The sequence below is a fragment of the Electrophorus electricus genome, chromosome 25, assembly GCF_041902795.1.
Source record: "Electrophorus electricus isolate QZ-2024a chromosome 25, ASM4190279v1, whole genome shotgun sequence".
Taxonomy (NCBI): domain Eukaryota; kingdom Metazoa; phylum Chordata; class Actinopteri; order Gymnotiformes; family Gymnotidae; genus Electrophorus; species Electrophorus electricus.
This window is the reverse complement of record NC_137521.1, coordinates 8,916,163-8,938,267: the sequence shown is the minus strand read 5'-3', so window position 1 is coordinate 8,938,267 and position 22,105 is coordinate 8,916,163. Positions and strand designations below refer to the sequence as shown.

The 22,105-nt window shown below is 42.2% G+C and overlaps 1 protein-coding gene across 3 annotated transcripts in view; it reads left to right on the top strand.

Moving 5' to 3' along the window:
• Positions 1–19,187: 19,187 nt before the first annotated feature.
• The window catches only part of ajap1 (adherens junctions associated protein 1), a 44,262-nt gene continuing 41,344 nt past the window's right edge, over positions 19,188–22,105 (top strand). Inside the window, exons 1-2 of one of the 3 annotated variants that reach the window (XM_027007580.3) lie at positions 19,188–19,964; positions 20,658–20,784. Coding sequence is in view for 1 of the 3 variants with exons in the window: in XM_027007579.3 (XP_026863380.2) it covers positions 19,936–19,964 (29 nt within the window). In the remaining 2 variants the exon portion in view is untranslated. Of the gene's footprint in view, positions 19,965–20,624; positions 20,785–22,105 lie in introns of all 3 variants that reach the window. The other 2 variants (XM_081707867.1, XM_027007579.3) reach the window with 2 other exon arrangements.

Here is a 22,105-nt window from a genome sequence, read left to right as displayed (position 1 = left end):
TTAGTTCCTCCTTTCCAATACAATCATCTGTTAATTGGTTAATTGTTAATTGACTTGTTTCTCTTCTGTCGCACAAAATCAAACAAGCAAAACAGATTCAGAACAGCACCTGGTCTGTCTGGTAAGTGATCAGTCACTCCAGTGTAAACTCCTGTGTTCTCAGCAGGCTAGACACAGAGACAAAGACTACTTCCTACTTCTTACTACTTCCTGGCTACTTCAGGAAGACTTGGGCTTCACCCATGTCTACAGCAGTGCACTGAACCAACTCACTGCTCAGAAAAGTGTATAATTGCCCGCCATGACCCATGTGTTCCTGCTGTGAATCGCTGTAAAAGTATGCAGAGGTGGATAGCTGAGGTTCAGAAAATGAAGGCCCTCCCAAGGATTTCGTTCCAACTGCCTGGATTTGCAGCTTAGCTTCTGCTCAGCAGGTAGAATTAATTAACAAAACCGACTGGGTAATATAAAATCATGGCAGGTCTTTTTCAGCCTAAACTTGCACACGTCTGCTAGCACAGCAGCGCGTCCCAGCAGCACAGAGAACAGCGGAAGGGCTGTGCCGAATACACGCACGAGGAAAGCAGAATTTTGGGCTGACTCTCACGTGTCAGGAGCGCTACCACACGTCGCACACGGAACGTCTGCTTTCATCTCACACACAGCCCACACACTTTTACACTGAAATCTATGGCTGGTGATGCGCCGCTTTCATCTACCTCTCGCTGTCTCTCTTCCTTTTTCTCTAATTTCCTCATCCGGTCTTATCTTCTTTCCAATCAGCACTTTCTTCCCCCCCCAGCCCTCTGCTCTCTTACCACCCGTCTCCCTTTCCTGCGTTCTGTCCACCCGTCTCCCTCTCCTGCGTTCTGTCCACCCGTCTCCCTCTCCTGCGTTCTGTCCAGCCGTCTCCCTCTCCTGCGTTCTGTCCAGCCGTCTTCCTCTCCTGTGTTCTGTCCAGCCGTCTCCCTCTCCTGCGTTCTGTCCAGCCGTCTTCCTCTCCTGTGTTCTGTCCAGCCGTCTCCCTGTCCTATCACCTGCTGACCTGTGCAAAGACGAAGTGGCAGTAGCAGTTCTGGAATGGCCTCAGACATGTTCATGGCCATAATTTTCAATGGCTCGCCATGTCTGGCCCAGGCACCATTGTGAACGTGCATCGACACACATTAGTGAGGTCAGTGCTGTTAGAGCCCATCTCTCAAGAGCTGGTGAGGGTGAAGAGGATTGATACTGAGCTCTAATAGTCCAAACAGATGGTCTCCCAGCCCCTGAGAGGTATTTCCTGTCTATGTGGATACTTCACTCTAACACAGCCCTTAGTCATGACAGGTCTAGAGTCATATTATCACCGTTGCATGGGCAGGGAATCAGGCTGATGCCTGTTATGTGGCATTTCTCTTTTACTCTTTCTATACTATCCCCTCTTTTTTCCCTCCATCTCTCTCTCCCTCCCCCTCTCTTTCCCTCTTGCTCCCTCTCTCTTTCTCTCTCTCCCTCCCTCTTCTCTCTCCCTCAGATCTCCCTGCAGTTCACCCGTGTGATTAATGTTTTTCATTTGATGTCCTCCTCTCGCCTCCACCAAGTACCAACAAATAAAACTTCCAGCCAGTGAGCACAAATTGTCTCTCAAAAGAGCAGTAAACGAGAGAGAAAGGGAGTGAGAGAGCGAGAGAGAGAGAAAGTGAGTGAGTGAGAGAGAGAGAGAGAGAGAGAGAGAGAGAGAGAGGGAGAGAAAGTGAGTGAGAGAGAGAGAGAGAGAGAGAGAGAGAGAGAGAGAGAGAGAGAGAGAGAGAGAGAGACCAGATTGCAGCCCAAGAAAAGTGGCTTCAGAAAGAGAAGCATTTGTGGAGGGGAACATTTGCAGTGGGGGAAGTGGTTCCCAGCATACGGGACTCTCTTCCCTGGAGAAATCCCCCAGTTACTAATATGCAGTTATTGCGATTGCCAATGGCGCTGTCCAAATTAAAGCACAAACATGGGGAGCACTTCAAACCCCTCCGTTCCCACAGATAACAACATTTCCCATGGTCCCACAGATAACAACATTTCCCATGGTCCCACCGCGTGCACCATCTCCCATTTACTGCTTTGTTTCAGGTTTATTACAACAAATAAATTACCAGCAGTAGTCTTGTTTTCTCTCCAATAGATACATATACCACCTGGAGATGACTCTTATCACAGATAATAATAACATTATGTTATTGATTTACTATATGAGACATATATTAACACATTTTGAGTGAAGATGTATTGTGGATTTGTTATCTTTGTGTTAAAATGCACATTTTTGTTTCTGGTTTAATGTGTTTAAAACATTATTAACCAAACTGCCAAAAAATATACTGATCCAAATGGAGAGTGAATTGTTTTCTCTCTCTCTCTCTGTATTCCATTGTTTCTCTTTTGCTCTGACTCTGTTTTTGCTGTGTGTCCGCACGCATGTGAGGCTGGGAAATGGCACAGAAATATGGCACAGAAAGGTGGCACAGAAAGATGGCACTGGGACATGGCACTGGGACATGGCACTGGGACATGGCACTGTGACATGGCACTGGGATATGCCACATGGACATGGCACAGAGACATGGCACTGGGATATGGCACTGGGACATGGCACAGGGACATGGCACTGGGATATGGCACTGGGACATGGCACAGGGACATGGCACTGGGATATGGCACTGGGACATGGCACAGGGACATGGCACTGGGATATGGCACTGGGACATGGCACTGGGATATGGCACTGGGATATGGCACTGGGATATGGCACTGGGATATGGCACTGGGACATGGCACTGGGACATGGCACAGAGACATGGCACTGGGACATGGCACAGGGACATGGCACTGGGATATGGCACTGGGATATGGCACTGGGACATGGCACTGGGATATGGCACTGGGATATGGCACTGGGATATGGCACTGGGACATGGCACTGGGACATGGCACTGGGACATGGCACTGGTTGATGGCAATAAATGCAGGCTGCATGGCACAACTCTGACTGTTCCTATGCACCAGAGATGCACAGACCAAAGACTCACTACCTCTTGCAATTGGAATCTACACTAAGATATACACTAACACTAAATTTAATTCCTTTATTGAACATCACTTTGGGACATATTTTGCACATCTAACCTAGGTGCATGAAGTCAGTGCATAAAACCATACACAACATTGCACAACCTCTTCATGATAAAAGCAAAGTGTGTGATTATTGGTCATTTAATTAATAAATTCTCGGTAATCAGGATTAGGTGCTTCTCTTGTATTTTGATGAGACAACATGTCACTATTTAGTGAGAGTGGCTTCTCAATCAGCAGAGTGCCATGGAGAGTGTCATGCTTTATTTTGACCAGGGCTACAGCAAGACATAAGAGGATGTGATCGATCCTCTCAATCACTCGGGCTGCACTCCGAGGCCCATTCGTCACCTCGCTAGGCACGGAGCAAATAAAGCCTCTCAGGGTAGGAAGCTGATCTAGGATCAGCCCCTCCCTGTCCATGTAATTGTGTTTGTCAGGACATGTAAGGGGAAAGCTGGTCCTAGAACAGTGCTCTCGCTCTGAGGTTTTAACTGACTGTTTAGGAGAAAGGTGAGCCATACATAAGGCCCGCGGACATCTAGGGGCTCTTCAAGTAATCCCTGTAGTAAAATCATAGCGTTAGAAAAACCTGCTCAGGGTTTGTGCATGAAGGGATGCTTCTGCTCTTGGCATATGTCCCAAGTACAAGTCAGAAAGACAAAAATGCAGTGGAAGGGCAGGGCTTTTAATGTTGACCCTGCAGCTGCCTGGTTTGAACTTTGATGTACCATGAAGGTATGTGAACATAAAGTTTTATGCTGCATTTGTTTGCTTAAATAGTACTGATAGTTGAACCTGCAATTTGATAGTCTGAGGGATGTGAGTGTAAAGGGGATTCCCAGGTCACATGTCTGTCTGCTTGTAGGCTGTTTATCTGACTGTCTCTCTCTCTCTCTCTCTCTCTCTCTCTCCCTTCTCTTGCCCTCTCTCTCTCCCTATCCATCTGTCTCTCTCTCTTTTACTTTCTCTCTGTCCACCCTTCTTCTCACTCTCTCTCATTCTCTCTGTCCGCCCCTCCACCTCTCGTGAAGTGATGGTAAGTGCAGTGCTGATGAAGGCAAAGCTCCAGGTGAGGGGAATATGCTCAGCTCCTCTGCTAAAGCCCCGAGTGCTTCAGCTGGATCATTGAGGCCAGCCTTTAGTATGTGTGTGTGTGTTGTGTGTGTGTGTGTGTGTGTGTGTGTGTGTGAACATGCGTGTATGTGTGCATTTCTGTGTCTGTGTTGCAACCTTTCAGAGGCAAAAAGATGGTGGTTTTTCACGGAAACTGAATTAGTTTAAATTCCCTTGTGCTTCCGAGGGACCAAACTAAATCAACCCCGTATTCTTCTATAAAAAATGTCAACTACCATATTTAAAGAACTTCTGCTTTGAACTCCTCTGACATTTACAGAAGCAGAGAGAGATGTTACAGGAACAAGGATGGTAATCTGGGCACGTAATCATTTTCTGTCTGTATAGCTGGCTGATAGAGGGAGGAGCACCTGCACCTGTTTTAAATGGCTTTTATCTGCATAAAAGAGGATTTGCCATATGGAAAATGTTTACCTGAGTAATCTTACTGGCATCTCTACACACACACTGTCTCCACCAGTATGTCTTTCATGTGTTCAGAGCAATATGTGCAGCTATGAGTTCACTTTCAGTCAACTAAATATGGTAAATATGAAAAAAAAAAAAGTGTTGAAATTTATGCAACTTTTTAGGGTGAAAGCTGAAATATACATTCACGGTGTACTGTAAACTACTTGAGATATATAGCTTTTTTAATGTGCAAAACTGGAGAAATCAACCATTTAATTACCTGATGTGGAAAGGAAAACCAATATGTAAAATGTAGATGGTGGTATTTTAGTACATGAATATGGTCTGTAGATTTCCTGAGTGCAGAATAAACAGAGTATGACGATTACGGGACTTGTCCTGGACCTTTTTTTTAATAGTTATGTAATTATAACTGGACGGTGTACAATTTTATTCCCTTTGTTCTTTTTGTGCAGTAAAAGTAATGCTGGTGCATATATAAATGACACCTATATATTTTATATTTTTATGCTCACACCCACGAGAAAATAGTACGGCTATTTTAGCAGGTCACCCCAAGTGAGTGCGGACATGAATCAGATGTTGTTGTGTTGTCTGCGAGCAGGAGTGGTTAGGGCAGAGGAGGACAAGCTGCACTTGGGGACATTCAGGTCAAGGCTAGTGGTTTTCACGCCCAGAGCTCAACAAAGGTTGGAGCTGGAAAAAGCCTCCCTACTCAGGTGGCTGCCGGCGTCATGCCCAGAGAGAGCGCTCACACTGAGGGCATGGCGACCCAGGCTGGGGACACATGTACACTCTTGTTGGCACTCTAATGTAAGAAGCTTGTATGAGTTCACAGAAATCTAATCAAACATATTAAAACATGCGTATGCACACACACACACACACACACACACACACACACACACACACACACACACACACACACACACACACACACACACACACACTCATAATTTCTTCATACACAGACCTATCAGTACCTTAAATGCATTTTCCCTGCCACTTACACATACATATACAACCCCCCCCCCCACCACCACAACACACACACACACACACACACATGCCCACTAAAGACGCAGATGTAGGCAGGTTCATGTGCAGCTCCTATTTAAGGCTCTTTTCCAGTGGCCAGAGCAGTGCTGTAGTGCTGATAAAAGCAGAACGCATAGCTGTCAGAAGGAAAGCATGTGAGCCGCCAGGCAGGGTGCTAATCGACAGGCCCTTTGGCAGAGCTAAAACAGGCGCTGCTTCGCGGTGATGCTCGTGAGATGCCACAGTGCCTGCTGTCACACATCAAATGCACACGTGAGAATTTCTGAAATGGCTCGAAATCTGCACATAAACCAGGTAGCCATAACAATAACCCTGGCTCCGATCAGTAGATATAAAACTTTATCCATGTGTTAGACGTGAAAGTGTTCAATATTTCAGGTGTGAGGACAAGTCATTTCCACACATCAGTAAGTTCTTCACATCTCTTTTGATATATATGATGTGCATATCCATTCAAGCCTCATTTATCCAGGATAGATACATATAAATGTATCTGGACACTCAGGAAACTTTCACTCTTTACTCTTCACTCAGGAGGAAGTGAAGGAGGAGCAACACTGCTCATCGGGAGGGACAGGAACTCTGAACCTACAGGATTCAAGAAACCCACTTTCCTCAAGTGTGCCGCAGGAATTCAGGAAAACCACCCCCTCCCAAAAACCCCTCTCATCCTCTCCCAACAAATTCCCCCAAACCCCTCTCAACCCCTCCCTACAAAACTCTTAATAATTACTCTCAACCGTACTTCCCACAAACTCACAACTGCACAGCAGGTTGGATCTAGTTTTGTCCATTTAATACTAATGGAACACTCCAAAGAATGTCTTTCCCTGCGTCAGTGGGACAAAACCACTCAAAAACCCAAGAATGAGAACAATTATTATGTTCCCAAACAAGGAATTGATGCACAGATATAAACTGGCTTAATGATGACTAACCAGCTCCACACAGCTCTCTGAGTCACTGTGCTATTCTGATGTTTCCATCGTGATGAGGTGTTTAGAGCTGGAAATGAATGGAGAAGACACACCTCAGGAAGCTCAGTGCTAAAGGCACGTTAACTTCACATGTGACTCACAGTGTCTGGAATAATCTACAGGGGTAACATTTCATCATGTGTGCAGGTCATGCCAGGTAAACGTGTGTCCCTAATACCACAGCTGGGAATTTTAGAAGGCATTGTTTCATTTTTAAAACCAAATGTGTGAAATATTGTGAACAATTTCGAAGATACCACCAGAATTGAGATCATAATTGAGAATTATCCTGTATGCTACCTAGCAATTTAACACCAAAGAATCATTTCCATATGTGAAATGTACATTACATGCATACATTCCAGAGATGAGTCATCAGCACTAATGGAATGTGATAGAACATATTTCTTCAGTCAGCACATCTTACACTGACCAGAGGACAGATGTCTGGCTGATTCTCTCCTTTGATTTTAAGGCCACATCTGATCTGCGAACAGTTGCCTCATAGAGTTTTATGTTCTTCCCTGCCAGTGCTCCTTCTTTGAGCATTATGCCTGTTTCCATAGCAATGACTTTTTCGGTGCTCCAGCGTTCAGACTCCTCACAGGTAAGTGCTCATGTCATCAGGCTGTTGGGCTGAGCATCCGGTGTCTGGGGAACCTTCTACAGCACAGACAACAGCTCAGAACCAACAAATGCCTGAATTACAAATGGCTAGAAGTAGGATTATTTACAAGGCCTGTACAAAGATTTTCAACAGGGGCAGTGGAGAAAAGGTTTGTTTATTTCATCTTTTTATATGCGCGGTTATGTAAGTTAGTGTGTTATGTCACTGCTGAGTAGAGCTCTGCTTTAGAACACGTTTAGGGAAATACATATATAGTATATACACATATGATTTAATCACAGGTGTTCTGCTGTTTGATAAATGTCAAAATTGTCTATGTGTGCATAAGAGAATGAGTGACAGAAAGAGAGAGAGTGTAAGAAAGTAAGTGACAGAGAGAGAGAGAGAGAGTGTGTGGGGGAGGGGGTAGAGACCCATGCCAGTTCCTCAGTAGGGAGTGTCTAGCAGCCTTGCTGTAAAGCAGTAGAGAATCAATGCAAGTGTCTGGGACTCACACCTCCTTATAAAACACTGTCCTCTTGGCTTCTCTCTCTCTCTCTCTCTCTCTCTCTCTCTTCTCTTTTCCTCCTTCTGTATATTTACAATCAGTCTCAGTGTCAGTGCGTATGAGAGATATAAAACGAAATGAGCATGTGCGTGTGTTTGTGTGACTGTTTGTGCATAAATATCCAGAGACTGCAGCCCACCAGGGGGGCCATAGTGCAGGCCTGTGTTTTCCAAGAGGCCTCCAAGGTAAATGCTTCTTGAGCTGAACGGGCAATTTAAAGCTACGTTATTCAGAGGCGGAGTGACGCAGAACCTGCTGTTCCCAGTTCTGCACTGCTGCTGGTCACTATGAAAGCAGCAGAAAGACCAGACCAATGGAGATGCTGCCCTGCTGAGCACCTTGTGCTCTCAGCTCTGCGTGTGCACGTTTCAGACTTGCATATGCAAATGACGAGCAGACAAGATGAATAGAATTTTTAATGCGGATTCAAGAGGGTTGATCCCAGACTTTCACAACAACTGCCAGTCAGGAGTGCCTAACCGTGAATGTACCTGACTCGCCAGTTGTGAAGGCTCGTTTCTGCACATAACGAAGCCAGCCCTGTGATCCAGCCATGGTTCTTAAGAAGTTATGCCTCTAAGAGTGTGATCTTTACCAGTGTCCAGTCCCTAAAAGAGTCTGATGTCACAGTTTCCTAAACACACGCATGGTTTTCTCTGCCTCTTTATCCAGGTAGGATGGTTTACTTGGCTGATTGAACAAATCTCATCCACCCATATTGCCCATCTCTCTCGTGGTAGCTTCACCGCCACTGAGATGTCCAGACTCCCACACCACATGCTTGCTCCCCCCAGGTTCCCCCTGAAGTTAATCCTAGTCATCTAAATCAATTTGTTACCACTGAAAACATGAACTACTGAATTGAGTAAACAGCCAAATAAGTGTAGGTGTAGCTCGGCGAATTGCAATCCCATTAGCAGTGCGCAACAGCATATTGCTGCCTGCATTCTTTACAAAGGCGATGGCTATCTTGTCATCTTCCTGTTCAGCTCACAAATTGGCCTCTGTCTGGTGATGCAGTACCTTGTTTTAAACTCCCCCCCAGTCTAGTCCCTGTCGATTTCAGCCTCTCGCCAACGTACAGAGGTGATGTCGTCCCTCCAGTCTGGTTGTCATGGTCACTGCTGTGCTGTTTTTTGTGTCTGGTGTTGTACTTGACTCTATTTGCATTTACTGCTGTTCTCAAGGCTTTATTAGCTGTGCTGAATACTGAATACAGGTTTCTCTTCATAGAAACAAGCAAGACTAAGACTAAGAATTCTTACCAGTAAATAATTATTTGTTGAATGAAATATGTTTCTAGAAAGAGAGATGCTTGAAAATATTTAAGGAATGCCAGTAGTTATTATACACTTTACCCTGAAAGGCCTGGCTAAAAAATAACCCTCTTGTTACATCACTCAATTTTCAAAGGAATAACACTTGTAACTTTTAAAGCATTGGTACCAGACCGTGTCACTGGTCTATTTTGATTTCAAAATGAACACTACTAGCATGTCATCTGGTGAGGTGGACGAAGAGCAGCTCCAGGACGTTCTTCCCTTGCAGTAACCTTGGTGCAAGTTGAACGCTTCCACCCTTTCGATGCTTAACGGTGGTTTTAGGGGCCCAGGGGAGGGGGCAGGCCCGCTTTGTAAATTACAGTAGACCTGATAGAAAGGAAATGATTAATGTTGCCTCTCACATCACCAAAGCTGTGACCAAGCGATGCTCTGAGTCTCTGATGCTGAGGAGGTATCACAGAATACATATACGATATACACTCACCGCTTTGTTAGAAAGAGCACAGCTGTATAATTATTTACCATCATCAGTCTGTTCATCAATGGTCAATGTCTGTCCACAGAGCATGTGAGCTGATTGTTTTTAGTTGGTGGACTTCTCTTCACCCAGCAGTGACACAGACACATGTAAAACTCCAGCAGCACTGCTTGGCCCAAAACACTCATACCAGGACAGCACCTACCACTGTGACACTATTATGTCACTGTTAATATCGCATTGCAAAAGGCCTGCCAAACAAATGATATCCAGTCAGCAATGATGAGCAGGTTAGAGGGAGGCTGAAAAAGTGAACATGCCCAAAGATGGGCTACAGGATAAAACTGTACTTATAAAATAAACATATAACACAGACGTGTCTATGTCAGAGAATATCGGTACAAAGTGCGTGCTTTCATTAAAGTAAGGGTGTGGTGAAAATATATTCAGTGCGGAAAACACACACACACACACACACACACAGTATTTCCATTTGTATTCCATTACTATTCAATTGCAGACTATTCTTTTTTTTCCTCACAAAATCTATACAAGTCTTGAAAAATCGAGCAATTAAATGCGGCTGCTGATCAAGACAGGAGAAATAACGGATAACTTTTCCATTTTTTGTGCTACAGGCATGGGTGTAAATTGGCTTTGAAAATCCTCAGGCATGCATGTTCACCAAATAGAAATCAGTGCTGGGACTGAAAGGTTCACTAAAGGTTTTATGGTTATATTTGAGAAGCCTATATGTACTGAATAATACAAGAAGTATCAATAATATGGTTTAAAATATATTTGCAGTAGAAATATTTTCTATTTATTTTGATTTAAAAAACATGTTTCTTTTCGTGAAATATCCGTTATGCCACATTTATTACCCTGGAATTGTGTGACAAACTATTAAACGGAAAGGTCCTATGACTTTCCAGCAGCTGTTCTGGGTTTTTTCACAGAGCATGTGCAGTGCCAGCCATTGGCCACGTGACATATCAGAAGCATGGGCTGATCAAATGCACTTTTCTGCATAATCTTAGTCTGGATCTTTTCATGCTGTTTGGTCAGTTGTCTGCAGCAAGCTATTATTTTCAGAGTACACTTTTAGATAGTGGCGCGGACAAAATCATCCATTTCAGATAGTGGCGGGGACAAGTCCCCAGAGTAAATTATAACTATGATTATGACTACAGGTCTGGAGACACATTTTGTGGAGCTAAACTCTTTTGCAGCTTCTCTGTCTCTCTGTCTGTCTCTCGCTCACTGTTTGCCGCTCTGTGTGTGTTTGGATCTTTCTCTCTCTTGTCTATAAAGGCTGTGATTTCCTATCCTGTAGGAAAAAAAGACCCATTCTGTTGCCTCTGCACATTCCATAGTGAGGACAGGTATCCACATGAACGCTGGAGTGATGCTTTATTCAGCTCCTGCAATGTCCTATCGGCCTCAGCAAAATTAAAGTAAATAAATAAAAGATTTGTTTAAAAACAATGCTTTTGTCACTACCACTGGATGTTGCACAGCTGGCTAAGTTGTCTTTGTACAGTTGCCTTACATAAGAGGCAAAAGTTTATGAAGTTACATATAAACGGCTGTCTACTGATAACTAAAGTCAACGCACTCAGGCATGTTTAAGCCGCTGACCTCTGATCTGTGGCTGACATATGCTGACCCCAAGTCACAACCAACTAACTCCCCAGTCAGAGGCTGTGAAGTGAATGCAGTACAGTTCAAACTAATTACCTGGGCCAGCATGCTCTGAAGCTCTGAATTAATATATTCATGAGCGGTCAACATTATCACTCAGTGCAAATGAGACTGACTGGGTGGTGGTAACTTGTGGAACTTCATATCGTATTATTATCATATTTTTATACCTGATTTGATTTATGCATTTTAAACCATAGTCCTGATAGTTCTTGTATCAGCACTATGGTTTAAAAATTTAAATCAGATATGAGGAAGGAGAATGGCACTTCCTATTGGCCTATATACTTAATGCAATATTACCTACCATGTTGGAAGAGTCAAGATTTCTGTGTTTATAGCCACTTTATGGAATTAATATTCATACTTGTTTGGCCTTATTTTACTTATGTGTTAAGTGCTGTTAGCCAATGTCTGTACTTGTGTTCAATTTGGTCAAATCCTGTATCTGTTTATGTTTGTAGGATTATGTGAAGATACTGTACATATAGATGCAATGTATTCCGAATGTCTTCAGACCCTTTTACTTCATAGTGTTTCTGGAATTGATTTTGAGAGGATATAACTGACATTTTTACCCATCAATCTACATTTAATCATCCGTAATGATAAAAAGTGAAACCATATTTTTAGGAAGTTTCAAAAAATTATATAAAAATCAAAAACATAAATCTCTTATTCACAAAAGTATTCAGACCCTTTATGGGTCAAACTGGACACTCCCGTTTGTGGTCAGGTGCACCCTGTATGCGTTAGTTATCCCTGATGATATGTTTAGAACCGTGTTGGAGTGCTTCCATTGCAATTTAAATTGATTGGACACAGTTTGGAAAGGCACACACCTGAAACTATAGGGGTATACAATTTGCACTGCATTCTCAGGAGAAAAAAACCAAACCACAAGGTCCAGGGAACGGTCTGTCAATCTCCAAACTGTTGTTTTGATTGGGGCAAAGATAGAAAACAACGTGTATTTAAGTAATTTGAGTATTCTCAGAGTAACTCTGAACCTTTCTCTTCTTGGCATCCAGGCAATAATGCCTTTGGTCAGAGAGGTCAGAAAGAACCTAAGAATTCTGAAAGTCTTATTTCATAGTAAATAATGACCATGCCTTTAACTACAGAAAATACGAAGGCACATTTTGTGGAGTTAGTCGTATGCAGCGATGGGAGAATGTATTGCATGGACAACCATCTCTGCAGAACTCCATAAATCGGTCCTTTATGGCAGGGTTTACTAAAGGGCAAATGACCAACTGGTGTTTGCTAAACAGTATGTAAAGGACTCTGTCAACATGTGGAAAAGGATTTTCTCATCAGATGAGACAGAAGTGGAACTCTTTAGACAGAACAGCAAGCGCTATGTCTGGTGGAAAAGTAGGCACTGCACATCGCCTGTACCATCCCTACGGTGAAATGTGGTGGTGGCACCATCAAGATATGTTTCATAGTGGAGCGGGAGAGGTAGACTGGTAACAACTTACGGATGGAGGAATGCATCCAAAATACAGGAACGTCCTTAAAGAAAATTCCTCCAGAGAACACTGAGAAAACTCAGCATGTGGTGACAGTTCACCTTTCAATCTGAAGTTGACCCAAAACAAAACATACAGCGAGAACAGCTACAGAATGGATTCAAACAAGGTTCTAAATGTCCTTGAGTAGCCAAGACAAAGCCCAGATTAAACTTGATTGAACATCTGTGGATTGTGTTCTTCTGGAGTGAAATCAGCTTTGTTATCCCTTGGATCTGATGGAGCCATTCCTCCATTTTAGGGGTCATAGGTCTAAGTGCCCCATTCATCACAGGGAGAACCTTGGTGTTAACTTTTCATATTCTCCATTTTTTTTCTAAAGGAAGTTGGAAGAAATAATATGGAGCACCATAGCTTTGCAGTGAGTACCTTCATATCATATAGTTTATAGATGTTTATCTTAAGTGTTTTCTAATCTGTTCACACCCAGGAAGAACTGCAGTCTTAAATCTAGCTATTTAAAAATCACTCAATGCAAAGCCTGTGTGTTCATATTTTTTGATTGTCTGTTTTGTTTAGTTGATGATGTTAAAACATGGTAAAATCTCTGCTAAACATTTATGAAAATAAAATGAAAAAATATAGGTGTTTGAAAAAGGCATTGAACTAGATGTAAACATTCAGCAATGTTAAAAATATGCTTTTTGGTCAAAAAAGTACTTACTGTCAATACGCCTTTATTCTAACTGTCATGTAGGTTAGTATAATTAAATAATGAATAAATAAACAAAAGCATTGAATGACATAGAAAATTGACAATGCTCAAAATGCATTGATTAATATGGCTTAATTGGAGAATAATAAGGTAGAAAGGTATTAACAGGATGCGCTAACACAGCCATTGACCCAGCCATGCTCCCTCAGTTCAAATGTCTAATTACAATTATTACTGGGCTCTATCACATCTATTAGAACTGCCATTTTTTTGCATCTTTTCTTCTATCACTGTGTCTGGTTGGTTTGCCATTTCTTGCATGATTTCAGAATTTGGAAGTCCTACAGGACATTAGCTTTGTTGTTTTACACCAGTTTCTGTAACTCCTCTCATTTGGATTTGGGTTTCCAGTTCATATACCTTACAAATGTTTCTGTATAAACCCTGATACTTGCCGGATTCTCTACTATCTGTCAACATCCATGTTCATTTACTTGGTATCCATGGCACCTATCAGTTTGAGGCACACTCTTATTGACTCATCCTTGCTTGGATGTTATCATGGATGGTTTGTGACTTATCCCTAATAGTTGATTTTACACTTGGTAGGATCCACCCCCTTTGGTAAGATCCAGCTGTTATACAACCTGTGGTTATAGTGGTGTGGAATTGAGTGAATTATTAGGAGTTTTCTGGTTTTTAGTTTTTCTCTAGGTCAGCTTTCGAAGTCTGTTGGGTGTCTGAATACTGGCAGGACATATGGGTTCATGGTTTTGCATTCATCTGGCACTTGAGTACTTTTCTTACCCTGTGGATGTATTTGCATATGGCTGTACTTCTAGTCTCTGCTTCATGGTTCTTATTTCATGATTCCCATATGACTGGAGAATGTTCATGTGGCTATTTTTCAAGTGTATTACATAGCCTTATGGTAGTTATGTTTCCTTTTTCAAGATTGTCTTTTTTTTCCCTACTATAGCCAACCACACGTCTTTAGTCTAGATGACATCCCACTGAACTTGCTGTGGATCCTGGCCCAGTGAATCAGTGAGTAAATGTCCCTTTCCATCTTGAGGTACAGCGTGATATCACCCATGTACAGAAGTTGGCTGATGTTATCTCCAGAGTCTGTATTCATACTCATTCTTATCTTCAACTAAGCTTCAAGCATTGTCTTCCAGTATTCCGTTCAGTTTTGGATGATCTTTCTTACGACCTTGTGGACTGTACAGAGCTCAGTGGGTGAATATGTCACGATTGGCCCTCCCTAGCATCTTGTCTCCATGGTTTCCCTGTCTCGTGTCATTGTTTCATTTTCTCCATTCCTGTTTCAGTCCTTGTTTTGGTTTTCACTGTTTCATTAGTTACACCTGCTTCTTGTTAGCCCTCATTACCTTGTGTATATATTCCCTATATATTCCCTATTCCCTGTCCTGGTTTGCTGTTCATTGTGAATCCATGCCTCTGTGTTCACTGGTCATAGCTGGATGTATGTAAACCCTGTTGAGTTTACGTTGCCTGTGTTCTGTGTTGTACATTTCTATTTAGCCTGTTTAGTTATTTTTTTGGTTACTTTTTTAGATTCTGTTTATTTTATCATGTATCCTGTGACTCTCTATGTTGGCTCTATGACCCTGGACCATTATATCGACCCTGATTGTGGATTTGCCGCTAATAAATCTTGCTCTTCTCAGCATATGCATCTGCCTCATGATCGCTCCTCATTACAGAATATCCATGTGTGTGGTATTGAGTGTGCCTAAATTAAAGATTTCTATATATGGAATGAAAACCGATATAGGTATATCTCCATTGTCAGTTTTACTTATACACTTTCTAAACGAAATCTAAATAATTTAAAACTTAGAGAAATGCAAATATAAATGCAATATGTTTATATATATATAAACATATATATTTATATTATTTTTACTTATATATTACACTTTATTTGCATTCATAATTATTCTACATTAAGTCATATTGGAAGGTTCCTGCTCTGGCTGTGAGTATGTAAGAGGGCCTCTGTTCTAGCCTTTGCATAACAGTACAACATGCCTCACATTCACTCTGCCAGAACAGAGATAACATGAGGATTGAGAGCCACTAAAGGAAGCGGCAGTCATCTGTATGTAACTGGGCAGAAGGGTGATAGCAACCATGTTAAGAGCTTTCAAAGTTTATGTTTGAAGATCCTTCTTTGGAGTTGGTCTATGCTAAATAAATACACACACACACACGCACACACACACACACACACACACACACACACACATAAATGCTTCCCAACCATGAGTGCTAAAATCTCACTAAGACTTTATTTCTTTATCAATGCTAAAAGAACATGAATATCCACCACTTTTCTTTGGCGTTTTTGGTAGGATTCCAACATCCTAGGAGCTAGTGAGGACTACCGAGTTCCACATCTAAAGGGTCACTACAGACTGCCTCACGTGTGATTACTAGCCTTAGTAAGCTACTCGCCTGCGGCCCTGGAAGGAAACTCTGGCCTGGGTGACAGGATAATTTTTGAGTAGGTATTTCCTTGATCAATTAACCAAGGCTAGATTGCCACTTAAAGAACACCGGTTAAGCTCCTGGTGTGAAAAGGATATCTGTGAAGAAGTAAAACTAACAAAAAGGGATGTTATCATTCTAAAAAAAGATGAGTGCAAAAAAAGGGATATAAAAAGTGATATTTCTGATGAATTAGGATTGTGTTTAATGTACTAAACTCTGGTTGTGAGTATGGAGAATTCACAGGGTAAGAGATCTTGGGAATTTGGCCCAGTGAACGAAATGCATAGAGTATGGAAGTATTTAGATAAGAAACAGATTAAATTATGGAGTCAAATAACATGGGGAAGTTTCTTAAACAGGGCATTTTAAGTACAGAGTTGTTGCAATGGAAGAGGGAAAGGTTCTAACTTAGAAAAAAAGATTGGTCAGAGTATAGAAACTGGAAAATGGAAGAGGGAAAGGTTCTAACTTAGAAAAAAAGATTGGTCAGAGTATAGAAACTGGAAAATGGAAGAGGGAAAGGTTCTAACTTAGAAAAAAAGATTGGTCAGAGTATAGAAACTGGAAAATGGAAGAGGGAAAGGTTCTAACTTAGAAAAAAAGATTGGTCAGAGTATAGAAACTGGAAAATGGAAGAGGGAAAGGTTCTAACTTAGAAAAAAAGATTGGTCAGAGTATAGAAACTGGAAAATGGAAGAGGGAAAGGTTCTAACTTAGAAAAAAAGATTGGTCAGAGTATAGAAACTGGAAAATGGAAGAGGGAAAGGTTCTAACTTAGAAAAAAAGATTGGTCAGAGTATAGAAACTGGAAAATGGAAGCTGAAAGAAAATAGTCAGAAGAGAGTACAGGTCAGAATAAAGCTCAGCAGATGGTTAGGTCTAAAGCTGAAGATGAGACTACTGCTGTAATGATTGTGTGTACTTCCCCTGAACCTCATCCATATGCGCCACCTAATTCTTTATATGCATCAAACAGATATATACACCTACACACACACACACACACACACACACACACACACACACACACATATTAATGTATGTATGTATATGTAACAGCCAGATAGACTCTGGAGATCTAGATTATTTCTAACCTAATTAGCAATGAAAGCTGCCAGTTAACATCTTTTCCAAGCTCACAGTTGTTTGCCAATAATTCTGGCCCCAGGGAATGGAAAAGGCTGATGAAGCCAATTATTGGTATCTGATATCCGATCAACATTGTAAAAGAAACTTACATCCACAGAATCCATCCCACCAGATGAGGTATGATATTGATCCCAAAGAGCAGTGTGCAGTTCTCATAAATATCCTGTCTCATGCACTCTCATTCAACATTTAATCACTTTGGCCACTAGTTTTTCCAATACCCTTCAGCAGCATGATTTAGTCTGATGCTCGGATCTCATAACCATACGGTTAACCTCATTATAAGTATTGTGAAAAACAAATGCAAGAAGTGTATCCCCTTAGGAAATAATAACAATAAAAGCAATGGGCTTAGAAGTAGTAGGGAGTGGTCTGAAGCCCTGCTTTACTGTGCCATACCGAACATTAATGACTGTTATTTTCCATCCACTTTCAAACACAGACACTTGCATGTACACACACACACATACACACACACACACACACACATACACGCACACACACACACACACACACACACACACATACATGCGTGCGCGCGCACACACACACACACACACACACACACACACACACACACACATACACGCACATACACACACACACACACACACACACACATACACGCACATACACACACACACACACACACACACACACACACATACACGCACACACACACACACACACACACGCACATACACACACACACATGCACATACACACACACAATATAACTCCTTTGGCAACACCTATATTTTGTGTCCCTTCTACGCTGTGGAAAAAAAATATATTCAACGAAGACATTTTGTCTAAATGGCCACTCAGGCCGAATGGGTGTTACGTCAGGATTTGTTAGCTTGAATCTCAAGCCCATAGTGATTTACCTAAACCTGCTGTTTCAAATAAGCCTGCTGTTACTACCCCACCCTCCAGCCTCAGATGAGCATGAGCACTAAACAGATGGTCCATTATAGACGTTTGTGTTGTCCTGTGAAGTGCAGTGGGGCTGCATGCAACAAGCAACCTGTGACTGCTGCTCAACCCCACCATGCCACAGCTCAACCTGATAGGGCACAACTCCAACTCTCTTTCTGTTTCTCTTTGTATCACTCCCTATTTCCTTCTCATGCTCACACCAACACATGCACGCAAACACACAGACATATGTACACACATGTCTGTGCGCACACACACACACACACACACACACACACACACACACACACACACACAATAACCCCCTTCCACTTAGTTTTCTTGGTTATATTCCTCATTAAACTGGTTGGCTCAAATCTCCTCCCCCCACCCTGTGCATACAGAACTCCTTTAAAGGCCACAAAGTGTCTAATACTTCATCACCTAGTGAGCATTAAGCATTTATCACCTACTAAGAACTAAATGCACTGGATAATAATGACTGGTACCACCAGTGGTTATACGTAACAAATTCTCTGAAAGCAGCCGACTCACTATTATGGCTAATGCAGTGGTACTGACTCAGGACTGTATATAGATTCATTGTGGACTTGCTCAGTGCCTCTCTCTCTCCCACATAGCTGCTTCTGAGCTGTGCACAAGTCAGTCCATAATAAAAAAAGATGTTATGTGAACCATAAGAAAGCTCAATGGAAGCATAATTTCCCCATGTAATATGACGGAAAGGCTTTCGATAGCTCAGTGAACCCTTTGGACTCTGTATTAACCTTGGGACTATCCCCGTCTATGCCGGCGCGATCCACTGGTTGATCCCCTATTCGCTATTTTCCAGATTGATGTCGCCCAGATAATGGCAGAAAATAGTTGAGGTTTGGGAGAACACCGCGCCCGAGCGGGAAAGGATGTCTGCGCCGATGTAAAGGTTATGTAGCGACTCAAGTGTTATATATTTTACTTTAAAATGACGTCACGGGGGTGTCAGCCCAGGCAAGACTGGCAGGTTGTTAGTCAGACGGGGAAAGCGAGAAGAGAGAGAGAGAGCGAGAGAGCGAGTGAGAGAGGACTGCGCGCAGGGGTGATAACATTGCGCACTCTGTCCAAATGATAAGTGCTCTTTCACCCGGCTCCCCCGAGCGGGCACTGGCAGCAGCGCGTCCGCCAACTCCTTCCACCTGAAGTGGCTTTTCGTTTGGCCGCTTCTTGGTGTCACGTTGCAATCTTAAAACCATCTCGGCAAAGATTTGCGAAGTATCGACTATGTGCCACAGCTGACGTGACGGCTTGTTTGATTCGGCACCACTAAGGCTAGGTATTTCGTGTTGCGTGGATCCTCTTATGTTTGATTTCGATATGCCTAATTAATTATGTAGAAAAAAGTGCGTGGTCAAATCCACGGGAGATGTCGACGCTTTCACCTTGCGTCCAAGATGACGTTCCCGTTGCCTTCTGACTTTTCAGTGGAGTATACAGCGATGTTTTATGAACTTTGATCTAAAGAAGACAGCTTTTGAAAATAATTTGAGTCGTCGGCCCACATCGGTACACATCCTTACCCAATTAAGGAAGAAAATAACGGGTAACTTAAAGAGGACAAAACGTGTCCTTGTTTGCCAGATATTTGTTCACTGGTGCGCTCGCTTTCGCAGATCTGGAGCTATTCCGCGTGTGCCGGCTGTCTGGATATATAAGCGTAGAATGATAGCGTTAATGACATTTGGAGTAAGATTCTTAACTTGAAGGTGTAACACGCACCATCATCGACATTTGTGGAGTCCAACATAAATGGGAGGACTGATTCGGAATTGTTACCGAGAAATATGTGGATAAAACGGTGTATAGCACGCAGGTAAGAAATACTGTTTTATGGTACAAATGTGTTTGATGTTTTAGAGCGCCGAGTGTTGTTTCTAAGTGATTCCCTCCATCTTACGCCGTTTTCAGAAATCTCTACCTCCTATAAATCCTACACTATGTAATGAAAATAGTTGCACTGTTTGAAGGGTTAAATGCCGCCTTATTCTGAGCGACAATCTTTCTGGTTCACCTGTATAATCTATTTACTCTGGCTGTTCTAAAATATATTTAGATCTTTGTATTTTTATTCTACGGTTTGAACATGTTGAGGGAGATTGGTTGGTTTATAAGGACAAACATAACGCAATTAACAGTTTTTATTTCGTGCTCGCTGGGGGTCGCCAAACAACCGCGCTGCAATGCCAGACTTCACATCAGTTCTGGCAATTAGGTCGACTACCTGCTACCTAACACCCCTACCTACACGCATAGACGCACACACAAACGAACACGCACACACACACACACACAAACGAACACGCACGACGCGCACGCACGCACGCACTTACGCACGCACGCACGCACACACACACACACACACACACACACACACACACACACACACACACACACACACACACACACACTATTAACTCCATGCCCTGTACAGTCTTCTTAATAATATTATGTAACCTACTTTGTTCATTAAAAGACAGGACTATGAAGATGTCATTTTAATTATAAGGTTCAAGCTTCATGTGGGCTGGCAGAGGAAAGTCATGTGTGACCAAAGGAGGCTCGAACCTAATGAAGATACAAGTTAATCAACCAATTAATCATCTGTGTGCATGAAGACATGTGGAGAACTGAAGGTATATAAACATAGTGATAGAGAATTTTGAAAGTATTTAGCCAGCGAGAGTATCAGCTTTTCATTCATTTTAATTCCATTCAAATTGTCTTCTTTAAATTTGTTTTTCCTCAGAGCAATAACTGCTCCTGAGCCGTGCAAGCTTTGAGGTCTCTCCACCATTAGACTTATGGGAGACAAACAAGGGAATATCAGACTGGGGTCGTTGCTTAGGTGACTCATTGGCCACAAGCATCCTCCTGCATGGCCAAATCTTCCATGCTGAATTTATTGCCACCAGTTAGTTAGATGTGAACCTAAATTGTTACATTTCAGTCAGTTAGTCTTTTTGTCTTAATAGCTGTGATAATTACACTGCAAAGAGGCTCTAGAAAGCTCACTGTCCATTTGAGAAATTCTCCAGTTAATTAACCTTGATTTATACAGTTCATAAATCCGTTTAGAGACTTCCGTATAACTTGCAGTGTAAAGCTATGCGTCACCTGTATTGGCATCTGTGCTTGGAGCATACTCTGTGCCTGTGTCCTGTACTTGATTTCAGCATAAGAACCATTAGATACAGAACACCGTCGGGAGAAATCTGCTAATGAATGTCAAACAGCTAACCATAACCACACTCCACTAGTCTTATCTACAGAGAAATTCACGGGCATGTAATAGATGGTAAGTGGAATTAGTATCAGGAGAATTTTATGAAAATTTTAATTATCAAAAGGCTGTTGTGTAATGTGTATTGTTAAGGTGTTTCTCATTGGCATTCCATATGCATGCTCTTATCATTATATGGGTAAATCAAAATGTAACTCTATTAAACCTTCCAAAAATTGTCATCTCATTGATTATTACTGAAACATAAAGTGAGTGAAATAGCTGTGGACTAAATCAGATAGTGGTATGTTAGTGACCATCAATTTAACCAATGCCTCCATCCGGTGGTGCTTTAATTAAGAACATTGCCACATGGTCATAATGGCCTTCACTGCCTTTATGGCCTTGTTAATACAGTCCAGTTCACCAGGATAATTGGGGAAAATCTGTTCCCAAACGAGCACTTCTTCACTGCTGATATACAAAACGTGTTTCTTCACTGGGCCACGAGTCTCACTCAAAGTGAAGTTCATAGCTTGAATGCAGGATTATGGATCAACTCCTCTTCATCCACACTGTTCAATAGAATGTGAATGTCAAATTGTGATCCTAAAAAGGGGAACCTCAAAGGGACTACCTGAGTCAATGAAGAAAACAATTAAATGCCATAGCTCAGAGCTCTAGTCCCTGGGAGAACACCTCAGCTCACACTGCGTGCCCCAGCCCTGCTGTCT